The sequence below is a fragment of the Equus przewalskii genome, chromosome 27, assembly GCF_037783145.1.
Source record: "Equus przewalskii isolate Varuska chromosome 27, EquPr2, whole genome shotgun sequence".
Lineage (NCBI taxonomy): Eukaryota > Metazoa > Chordata > Mammalia > Perissodactyla > Equidae > Equus > Equus przewalskii.
This window is the reverse complement of record NC_091857.1, coordinates 30115845-30128280: the sequence shown is the minus strand read 5'-3', so window position 1 is coordinate 30128280 and position 12436 is coordinate 30115845. Positions and strand designations below refer to the sequence as shown.

The following is a 12436-nucleotide window of genomic DNA, read 5'->3' as shown; positions in this document are numbered from 1 at the left end:
CTGGAAAGCAAAAGTAATGGGAAGTAACTTTTAGCTAGCGGAGCTTAGCCATCCCGGATAATGGCCTGCTAAACAGAGCTTCTGCCGCTGCCACATCTGTATTTCGGGTTTTGGCCACTCGGTGCCAGCCATTATCAGTTCAGCCCACAATTCGGGTTTTGGCACGCTCCAGAGTCAACATCACTGGAATAATCCATTTAAGAATGAAAACAAATTCTGTCTAGCTTACCTCAGTTAGTTCTTCTATAGTAGCTCCTCCTGACTTTTTAGCAACTTTCTCTTCTATTGTAGGTGGAGGTGCAGGCTTTAGGTTTGGCGGTAAAGGAACACCAGCCTTAGCACACATGGCAGCTGCATTAGCTTTGGCTATTTCAAGTAATTGCGCCTTATCTGTAAGAGGAAAAATATAAGACACAGTTTTCCTAAAAGGCTGTACATTTTGTATTATTTTTACATGCTAACAAAACTAAAGGCACCAATTTTCTGCCCTAACTTACAGCTGTGATGAAATCACTCTTTGACTCCAAGTTTTTAAGTGAATGCCCTCTAAAGTATTACGTCCACATTTAGCTTCCCAAATACTACAGAAAATAGCTAAATTACACAACTATAATGATCATCTTGCCACACACTCGACACACACCTGCCAAAGCCTACTACACTTTATTCTCCAAAATTATCATGTCCTTAAATTACTTTCCTTCTAATCTCTAACAACATTTTACATCACACTTTGAGCCCAAGTTCAAGCGCCACCCCTTCTAACAAGTCTTAAGCCAGAATTTAACATTTCTCTCCACAGTGCCGCCAAAGTGCTTTTCATCAATCACCACATTTTGCTCTGTTCGGCAGTCTGACTATATGGTAAAAGAGACATAAATGCATTTTATCCATGTCTCCTCTACTAACTTGTAAGCACCTCAGAAATTACATACTGTTCTTTTGCTTTGAATAAAAAAAGAACTCAGAAACCTTTTGTTGAACTGAATGCATGTTCTGTCAGTCATTTTCTTTAGACAACTGTGACCTGAAAATGTCCAATCCACTGGGATAATGATAAATTTCCATTATTACTGCAGGTGGTCATGCATTACCCATCAAGTTTTAACCATCTCTACACACTTCTTAAAACCAGGGGAAATAAGAGCACTTTATTTTTAAAGTAAGGCAGATCATTGTAAATCACTTTAATCTATTTCACTTTACTTTGCCAGCATCAGCCACTCAGGTAAATGACTCCCCACAAGCAAAATTCCCTATTCAATTCCACTACCCATTATACTGATCAGAATGACCCTAACAAACATTTAACTGTCCTGTATTGCCATTTTAAGACTTGGAACTTATTAAAAAGAAACACTGTAATTTTAGGCTCATTTGCAAGGATCTATATTGGAATACATACAATAACAATCTGGCAATATACTAGCCTTGTCTTTAACTGGACTTCTACTTTCCATTATTAGTTATGGACGATGGTTCAAGCAAAATAAAACATTCAAGTATGCAAACACCTGGGTTCTAATATACTCCAAAGCAGGTCTTTCTAACTCTAACTACAACTATACTTATCCCCAAATTTTCTGAACACAAGCTAATCTAATTATGAAAGTTTAAACACAATATTTATCCTAAACCAATAACCCAAAATATTCCATTTGACTCAACGATCAGAAAAAAGTCAGGTTTAAATCATTCTCTATTACAATACCATTAAATTTTAAAATGACTCACTCAAATCTGTCAGACGTTTAGGTGATCTGCCTCTTTCAGAAGACCTGGATCGTTTACGACGGATGGGAGATCTGCTAAACCTTCTTCTCAAGGGTGTTCGTGACCGCCTTAATCTGACTGGTGATATACTGAAGCTTCGTCTTCTTACCACAGACCTTGATCTTCTCCGACGGCTAGGGGTGCGGCTCCGTCGGCTGGGGGTGCGGCTCCGTCTGCTGGGGGTACGGCTCCGTCGGCTGGGGGTACGGCTCCGTCGGCTTGGGGTGCGGCTCCTTCGGCTGGGGGTGCGGCTCCTTCGGCTGGGGGTGCGGCTCCTTCGGCTTGGAGAAATGCTAAAGCTCCTTCTCCCGGCAGATCTAGATCTTCTTCGACGACTCGGAGTGTGACTCCGACTCCGACGACTGGGGGTGCGACTTCGAGCTCTAACTGTCTTCCGGTTATCCCTGGAGCTTGATCTTTTTCTTTTTCTTTCCCTGGACTTGGATCTGTGCTTTGGCGATCTTTTGCGCTTCTCTTTTGATACAGATCGCCTTCCTCTAGACTTTGATCTTGACCTGCTGCTCCTCCTCCTGCGTCTGGAACGTGACCGTGAACGTGTTTGAGAGCGATGAGACTTGGATTTAGATGATCTCTTTCTTGCCCTAGAACGAGATTCACTGGTGCGCTTGCGTGATTTGTGTTCAGATGACTTGGAGCGCTTACTTCGAGATCTTAATGAAGAGTCTCTTTTCTTTTCTTTCTCACCTTTGTCACGGTTCTTGTTTTTCTTGCTTTTCTCATGTGTGTCCTTAACTTTTACAACAATCTCATAATCATCTTTTTCCTCTGAAGACGACTCTGACGCTCTTTCTGGTATACTAATTACAACTGGACTGGCAGCAGATTTGTCACGTTCAACTTCACTTGCAAGTAAAGGTCCTTCAATACCAGCTCTAAGGCTTGTAAGACGCTCCATGTCCTTAGGAAGTAATGGTCTCACTAAATCTGCTTCATTAATATCATCGATATTAGCAGGAAATCCTGAGTCAGACAATATCTCTTTAGTAGGGAGAGGTACTTCTTTATCTTCTCCACTACTTTCTTTAGGGCTGAGAGCAACTGCTAATGTCTGGTCACTCTCTTTTATAGGTAATGGTCCTTCTGCATCCTTACTAATAAAGTTATTATTAGATGGTAAGTCAAGATGAATATCTTTAGCAGGCAAAGGTCCCTCTATGTCAGGTTCACTACCACCACTGGGGCTGCTGGAAATTACCATGTCATGTTCAGTATCTTGCGTAGTCAAAGATACTTCAACATAATATTTACTAACTGAACTAAGAGCAGATGCTGTGGCAAATTCAATACCTTTACTAGTTCCCAATGCATCAGGTTCAAGAGCAAGGGGACCAGTTCCTCCCCCATCAGTTTCACTAACAATAGGGCAGGTATCCAACACTGTGCATTGTTTAGTCTCACTGCTGGGCAAAATTCTCTCTTCACCAATTTCACCAACAGCACCAGTGCTGATAGCAGACACTGCGTTGTGTTCCATCTCTTTAGCAATTAGATGATTATTTATATTAAGGTCTACATTTATACCATGTTTACTTTCATAAGAGTCATTCTTCAGGTGTCCTTCAGCATGTGGCTCTTCATCTGAATGCATGGGAATCTCCTGCAAGCCAATCTCTGGAGCAAGATTTTGATCACCAGATAGTAAATTCATTCCTTTTATGACACTAGATTCCAGAATCATTGGTGTAGACTCTAACATCATCTCAGCTGGTATTACTTGAGTCTGCTCTGAGACAGTAACAGCGGGTTCTGAAACTGTCACAGCAGATTCTTGGACAGAAACAGATGGCTCTGAAACAATCACGTTAGGCTGAAGGACAGAAACTCCTGTTTCCAGGATAGGAACAGTAGGCTCCAGGGCAGAAACAACTGGCACAGGAACGGTAACATGCTCTGTCTCAGCCAGGGCCAGAGGCTCCATGACAGCATCAGCTGGTGGCTCTGGGACAGCCACAGCTGGTGGCTCCAGGACAGCCATGGCTGGGGGCTCTGGGACAGTCCCAGCTGGTGGTTCCGGAACAGCCACAGCTGGTAGCTCTGAGACAGCTGTGGCTGGAAGCTCTAGAGTGCTCTGTGATGGCTCTGGAATAGTTACTGCAGGATCCAAGAGGGACATAGATACCTCTGAGGCAACATGTCCTGAAGCTCTCACGGAATCAAAGGTTTCTGCTGTCTCTGACATAATAGAAGGCTCTGATGTTAACACAGCCGGTTCAGCTGACATTACGGGAGTTTCAGAGACCATGTAAGTCACCGGTCTCTCTGGAACAATCTCATGCTCTTCTGCTACTACAGCAGACTCCATAGGTGTTGACATAACTGAAGACTCTGGCTCTAGTGGTGGTTCTGGAACAGTCACAGTAGCCTCTGATGCTAACACTGAAGGCTCTGATGCTGACACTGAATAATTAGCAGGCACTGCCGAAGGTTCTGAAATCTCACTTTGACTCACAGGAGGTTCAGGCAGCGATACAGACTCTTCAGGAGGTAATGCTGACACTTCAGTAGGCCAAGTATTTTCAGCTGTTAATGTTGACTGCTCAGTGGGTAATGCCGGACCCTCTGGTGGTTCCTCAGGAGGCAATGGTGGTGTCATTGGTGGCTCCTCAGGTGGCAATGGTGGCATTGTTGGAGGCTCTTCAGGAGGCAAAGGTGGCACCATATATGCCTCCGTATATGTATCAGTATAAGAATCGGTGTAAGAATCAGCTGCCATAGACATCATTGAACGATCAGCAGTATAAGATGACATCATAGATCGGTCAGCTGCAGAGTACGATGACATCATAGACCGGTCAGCAGCAGAGTACGATGACATCATAGACCGGTCGGCACCCATGGACATCATAGATCGGTCAGCCATCGGGGACATCATGGAGCGCTCGTAAGCTGACATCATAGAGCGCTCGTAAGCTGACATCATAGAGCGTTCGGCCATAGGGGACATCATAGAGCGCTCATAAGCTGACATCATAGAGCGCTCATAGGCTGACATCATAGAGCGTTCAGCCATAGGGGACATCATAGACCGCTCATAAGACATCATAGAGCGTTCATAAGACGACATCATGGAACGTTCTGCAGCATAGGACATCATCATAGAACGTCTAGATGCTAACATCAGGGGTCTAGGTGCTAACCTATATGGCCTGGGGGCTATTCTATAAGACCTGGGTGCTATTCTATAGGGTCTAGGTGACATCCTATAGGGATCAGGAGTTAGTCTATAGGGATCATGGCCTAATCTATAGGGGTCCTGCCCTAACCTGTAGGCGTCATGACCCAACCTATAAGGGTCATGACCTAACCTATAGGGATCCTGAGCTAACCTGTAAGGATCCTGAGCTAACCTGTAGGGATCAGGAGATTTTGAACCCAACATAGCAGAATCTTGGGAACTAGATGCTAACATCTGGGCATCCATGGTACCAGACGCTAACATCTGAGCATCCATGGTGCCGGAAGCTAACATTTGAGAGTCCATAGTGCCAGACGCTAACATCTGGGAATCCATAGAGCTAGTTGCTAACATCTGGGAGTCCATGGTGCTGGTTGCTAACATCTGGGAGTCCATGGTGCTGGTTGCTAACATCTGGGAGTCCATGGAGCTGGTTGCTAACATCTGGGAGTCCATGGAGCTGGTTGCTAACATCTGGGAGTCCATGGAGCTGGTTGCTAACATCTGGGAGTCCATGGAGCTGGTTGCTAACATCTGGGAGTCCATGGAGCTGGTTGCTAACATCTGGGAGTCCATGGAGCTGGTTGCTAACATCTGGGAGTCCATGGAGCTAGTTGCTAACATCTGGGAGTCCATGGTGCTAGAGGCTAACATCTGGGAGTCCATGGTGTTGGACGCTAGCATCTGGGAGTCCATGGTATTGGACGCTAGCATTTGGGAGTCCATGGTGTTGGACGCTAACATATGGGTCTCCATGGTGTTAGAAGCTAACATATGGGATTCTTGGGCCATCAAGGGATCCACTCCTACTGTTACAGAAGTCTCCCCCACTAACGTAGCAGGCAGCTCCTGTGCTACCGTATTATAGGATTCCAGCGCTGTCGTCGAGGGCACCTCCAGGGACTGCGACACCGTCATCGTTGACAGCTCCGTTGTTGTCACCACAGACTGGACAGAGATCTCCAGCGCCACAGTTGCCACAGGCTGCCCAGGCAACTCTGGCGCCCCAGGCTGCCCTGGCAACTCCAGCACCCCGGTTGCCAGAGGCTGCCCCAAAAGCTCCAGTGCTCCAGCTGCCCCAGACTGCCCCGAGAATTCCAGTGCCCCAGCTGCCATGAGCTGCCCAGGCAACTCCAGTGCCCCAGTTGCCACAGGCTGCCCCGACAACTCCAGTGCCCTAGTTGCCGAAGGCAGCCCTGGCAACTCTGGCACCCCAGTCACCGAAGGCTGCCCTGACAACTCCAGCGCTGTTGTTGCCACTGGCTGTCCTGGCAACTCCAGCACCATCGCTGCCTCAGGCTGCCCCAGCAACCCTGATGCCGTTGTCACCTCAGGCTGCCCAGGATGTTCCATCGTTGTCATCCCCACAGGCTGCTCCAACTCTGTCGTCGTCACAGGTTGTTCGGTCAACTCCATTGCTACGGTAACTGCAGGCTGACCTGGCAACTCTACTGCTGCTGTCACCGCAGGCAGCCCTGGCAACTCCTGTGCCATCACAGGTGGCTCTGGTACCTCCTGTGGTGGCTCCAACCCCATAGATGGTGCTGGAAGCCCCGGCAATTCCTGCGACAACTGTGGCACTGATGTCACAGAGGGCCCCGGCAACTCAGGCACTGCTGTCGCAGGGGGCCCTAGCAACTCAGGCACTGGGGTAGAAAGGGGCCCTGGCAACTCTGGCACTGGGGTAGCAGAGGGCCCAGGTAACTCCAGCACTGGAGTCACAGGGGGCCCCTGCAACTCCAGCATGGAGGTCGCAGGTGGCCCCGGCAACTCCATCGCTGAGGCCACCGACGACTCCGGCAGCTCCAACGCTGTGGTCTTGGGCAGCTCCAGCAACTCCTGTGGTCTTGTCATGGATGAATCTGCAATCTCCGATGGTACTTCTACAGGCTGCTCTGGCAATCTGAGCACTTCAGTTGCAGATGACTCTGGAAAATCCATTGTCGTTGATGTGCTTGGTTCTGGGTGCACCTCAGTAGGTGTCTCTGATGATACCGCGAGGGTTTCTGATGGCTCTAGCACTTTTGCTACTGGAGGCTCTAAGAACATGATCTTTGATGGCTCTGGAGGTGTGCTCTCCAAAGATTTCAGCACAGACTTCATCTGATACTCCACTGACATTGTTACAACCGGCTCAGACGTCTTCAGCACTACTGTTGTAGTAGGCACTGGTGCTGTTGCAAAGGGATCCACAATCTTTGTCAAGGATGGTTCCAGCGTTACTGCCACAGACTGCTCTGACTGCACTGAGATTACTGATGTAGATGCAACTGACAGTTCTGCAGTTTTCATAGCTGGCTTCAGAGTCTCTAAGGTGTGTGGCTCTGATACCTCCATTGATACTACAGGAGGTTCTAGCACAACTGCAGAAGATTCACTAGTCTCAGATAGGCCAAACGCTCTTACAGGATGCTCCAGTGCCATAGCTGAAGGTTCAGAATCAAACTTCAAAAAGGAATCTGATTCTAAATCTATGTTCCCATCATGATGTGATTTCAGCTTGGATTCAGATTCTTCTGGCTGTCTTTTATACTTTTTTTCCTTTTCTTTCTTCTTTTTCTTCTTTTTATTTTTGTGCTTTTTGTGCTTCTTTGACTTTTTGCTGGGTATTTCATCAGTAGGATCTGTTTGTACAGACACACATCTACTTTTCCTGGAGGCCTCCTTCAAGTCTGAAATTAAAGGAAATCAATTTTAACTTGTCAAACATTCCCCAAAGTAGATTTATATAAATCATACAGGCCAAAATTCACATTCCATGTTAAAACACCATTATATAACACTTCTTGTTAAAAAACTATTTGCCAAATAAACTATTTTCCATAAACCAATTAGCTGAAGATTCATACTTCTCCAATATTTCCTTCCACAACTACAGCCTGGGTTAAAAATAAGTTCTTAGTTTACCACAAAAACTTTTAAAATTACATTAAGATATGTTTTACTAAATTCATTTAAAATGATTATTTTCTCCAGGTCTCAAATTATAGCAAATTACTTTTAAACTACACTTAAAGATGAGTATCTTTCATATTACCAATTGTTAGAATTCCTTTGAAAAATACCCATATCAAACCATTTTACGACTATTTTATAACCCCTACTTATATAGGAAGCAACATGGCACTGGCTCTGGAACAGCCTGTCTGTTTCTGGATCCTGAACCAATCCACCAGGTCACTAGATGAATGGACTTGGCCAAATTACTGACAGTTACTTGAGTAGAGGATGAAGTGAGTTAAAACATACAAAATACATTGAACAACACCTGGCACATAGTAAGCCCTCAACAAATGCTAGCGTTTGCTTTTATATAATACACAAAAGGTCTGAACAACAAATGTAAAGTATCAATATGGAACTTGAATTTTATCTTATCACACCCACGTTACATTCTAATAAAAGTAAGACCTTTCCCCCCAATACTCTTCTAAAATTATTAAGAAATAACTTTTTTAATGTTTCTACTTAGAAAATAATAGTGTCATTTTGGGAAAGAAATTCTTACAGTCCTTAACATGTAACTTAAGAACACTGCAATTTGCATATCTGAAAGAGAAAGTGGTGTATATTCCACTTTACAACCAGATGGGATTTACTCCAATGCCAATATCAAATTAGATAAATCTCAGTGATCCAGAAAAAGCTGTTTAGAAATCCACGCCATCAATATCATGGAAAAAAATGAATCAACACATGACAAGACCCATTCCAAAGCAAACTACTCATTTTCTGTTAAGTGTTTATTAAGTACCAAATATTAGTTAGCTAAGTTAAATAAATAAATCAGGAAAAAGTTGCTAGAGCCATGAATCTAGATACAGCTAAAATCTACGCTTTTTTACCATACTCTGTACCAAAAATAAAAACTAAAAAAATAAGAAACCATACCACATTCCTCCATTTCCAAAACTAAATGAAGAGACTGTTATTTTTGTGGCTGTTCATAAATCTTTCATTTCCAAACATCAAGTATCTAATCAATTCCAAAAACATTAAACATCCAAGCAATGATTCTTCTCCATTCACTGTACCTTTAAGAGGGATGGATGCAAACAAGGCAATCTCTAAGCTTGGGCTTTAAAATAAAATCTCCCAGGATTTTAAAATTATTACAGATTTGGTCCAAGCTTCTGTACCTTCCAAAACTGACATTTATACAACTGTTCAATGAAAACCCACATTCAAAATCCTGGCATTGAGGCACTACAAGACTGAATCAGATAAAGTCATAGTCTACCACCAAAGCAAACAAGTGCATCAACGCTCACGTTTCTGGATAACCGTATTTTCAAAGAAGAATTTAAACAAAGTCTTTGGTTAATAATTAAACTAAAACTTAGAAATCTTTGAAGTTTTAGATCTAATGAACATTTTAAATACCCCATACTCAAGAAATAATAGTTAACTATTTAAAAGTCTTAAAACAAAGTTTTTGAGATAGCTAATTATCTCCAACTTACCTGGCTTATATCGTAGTTCTGTATCCAAGACCCCAGAAAGTACTTCCTCTATCTTCTGCACTATTTCTTCATTTGGTAGGCTCCTGGCAGAGGCAGCTGCATCACCTGCCTGGTTTCCTTCAATAGGTGTATTTGTTTCACCATTGAGCTGACCTTCACTCCTTCCACTTGACAAGAAAAGTTATCAAAATTCGTTAATATTTTTACCACATCATATAATAAATTTAGATTTATAACTCAACTGATTAAAATAATAATCTTATATTGTTCATACACAACATGAACTATTTTTGTGTTTCTTTCAGATAATATTCCCTGCCAACAGTGCTTCCTTAACACTATCTGCTTATAGTTGGTACATTTTCATTTTTACACAATTACATACAGTTTTCAGAACCTGAAAGTTAAGAGAAAGTCTTTGAATAGGTTTTAAGCTCATCTTTTTTTTTTTAAATAAAATACTCCCAGAAATCTAAATTGGTTTAGATATGGGTTACCTGCATATTTATCTCAGGGGAGAAAAACTATTAAGATCACAATCATAAATGTAAAGAAAAAATATATATCCCAACATTATGGGAGAAGCTATAGCTACAATAAAGCCACACCTGTGCATGGATCACAATCAGCATCAACAGCATCAAGGAACACAAAATTAGCCACAAACACATTAAGTAAAAAGGGTAACATGTAGCCTCTGATCAGGTTTAGACTAAGTTATTGAAATGCCATAAAGTTTAAAAAGAAAAATACATTTATATAACTTGTATCCACTCATCAAAAATTCAGGTGTTAAAAAACTTTCTGGTGTTCAAAAAAAAATTCATGTGAAACAAGTGACAATTCATTTATACCAACAGTAAAGGAATGAATGGCTTAACATATTTTCAATTCAGAGCCAGAAGGATCTTGACATTTATTTACCTAGTCATTCTTACTATTTTTGCATAAAATTTTTTTGAAATAATTTCAACAACTTAAATTTTAGCTAACATCAATTATGCTCCAATACCTGATAAAAAGCCTGAACAGTAAAAAACAAAAAAAATCAGTACTGAACTAAATGTTATTAAGGAATAATTGGTTTTAAAAAAAATCACATAACTAACATTTATTGACTATTCGTGTCACATGGTTCTACATTTTTTAACTCATTTAATCCTAACAAAACTCTAAGGTCAGCACTACTATTCTCATTTTATAAATAAGGAAAACGAGGCACAGAGAAGACAAGGAACGTAGCGGAAGGTCACCTATCTATTAAGAGGTGAAACTGGTATTCAAAACCAGAGCTCATACACTCAACTACCACCTATAAATATAAATCTCCTTACCCAAACTGATATATGTAAAAATAGATGACAAAAAAGAGAAATATAGCTCACTGAAATGGCAAATAATCAAAAACTTGTTTTCAGACTGATAACATTGCATGTTACTTGAGAAGAACCTGAATATTCTTCTAGTAATAAACTGCCCTGTCTAATATTCTTTTCAGATTTTCTTTCTGGAGCTCTTTATTTCATACTTTTCCAAAGCACCTGCATGTAACCACCTCACTAAAAAGGCCACGGATTTAAAAATCGACAAAAGTACGACTAAAAAAAGTCAATCTATGAGAAAGTAATCATCTTAAAGCTATCAGAATGTTTACCTCAACTACTGAAAAGGGATGAAAACTTCAAACCACCTAACTATCCTCGATACATTCCTACAACAGAATTCGATGGAGCGTGAAAAATGTCCTAAAACACTACTGAGACTGTAATCAAACACCAACTCGTTCACGATACATAGATAGGTGAAAAACACCACATGATTATCACATTTCACAAAACATGTATGTGCATCGGTACAATGAAAGAACACAAAGGGCATCAATAACTAGGTGGTGGTTTTTTATCTTTTTATTTTTTCTAAATTTTGTACAACAATAAAACGCTCATTTTCTATTACAAAAACTAATTCTTAAAAGGTATAAAAACAAGGCATTAAAAGAAACAAAACTAATCGCACGCAACTATTAAGTTTTCAGAAAAACTATATTCGCTTAGCTCAGGTCTTTTCTCATTCTAAAATCACTAGCACATAACAAAATTTTAAAAAGCAATGAAATGAGTGAGCAGATACATTTCCCACTTAAAAGACAATATATCCTGCAAAAATAATAATTCTAGCAATACTATATCATTGCCCCAATAACCCTACGTTAATTTGTGTGCTTAATTTACAATTGCGTTGCCGGCTGATTTTCAAATTCACGTATTGCTCTTGCTCTCAACTTTTAAAATACAACTAGCAAAAACATTTGAACTCGGAACAAATATTTACGCTATACAAAGCAAAAATCACTGAACAACATGACCCACTCTATTTTCCTTTCTAAATAAACAAGTGTATCTTTGGAAAGGTCTTCCCGTTCAAATTTTGTGGAATCCAGGGTAAACGACGTATAGTCTAACAGCAAAGGCAGCAGTAGCATGTTGTTCTAACACGTCAATCGGGGCAGGCGTAGCAAAAACATTGAGACCGACACACAAAGCCCACTTTCCGCTTGGTAAATTAAGACGTTACGAGTAATTCAAAGTCCCCGTCCATCCTCGCCTCGAGTATTTTCTCCAAGTAGCTAACGCTAATTTGAGCTGCTTTCAATTGCTAAGCTATTCGAACGCTGCCCGGTGGAAGCCACAGGACAGGAGGGCCCAAATAATCTAATTAAAGGATCCCGACCCCTAAATGGTCCGCAGCTTGCAATACTAAAGCGGATTTAAGATTACCCAAGAAACGGCCGTTAGAGACCCTTTCCGGTCACAGGCACCGGCCGGCGAGGGCCGCGGAGGCGGGGAGGGGGAGGGGGGACGCGGCGGCGGAGGAGGAGCCGAGGCAGGAACTAGGCCCGTCCCCGGTGGACACCCAGGCCGACAAACAGCTAAAGGGTCGGGGATGGCCAGACGGGCGAGAAGGATGAGCATCGTAACTCGACTCTAGAAAAGGGAGTCTGGGG

At 42.2% G+C, this 12436-nt stretch overlaps 1 protein-coding gene across 6 annotated transcripts in view; it reads right to left on the bottom strand.

Moving 5' to 3' along the window:
- SON (SON DNA and RNA binding protein) overlaps window positions 1–12436 on the bottom strand; it is a 32914-nt gene that overhangs the window by 19240 nt on the left and 1238 nt on the right. For all 6 annotated transcript variants that reach the window (XR_011533732.1, XR_011533733.1, XM_070597183.1 and 3 more), the window contains exons 2-4: window positions 9433–9599; window positions 1735–7641; window positions 230–390 (exon numbers count right to left, since the gene is read on the bottom strand). Coding sequence is in view for 4 of the 6 variants with exons in the window: in XM_070597183.1 (XP_070453284.1) it covers window positions 230–390; window positions 1735–7641; window positions 9433–9599 (6235 nt within the window). In the remaining 2 variants the exon portion in view is untranslated. The remainder of the gene's footprint in view (window positions 1–229; window positions 391–1734; window positions 7642–9432; window positions 9600–12436) is intronic.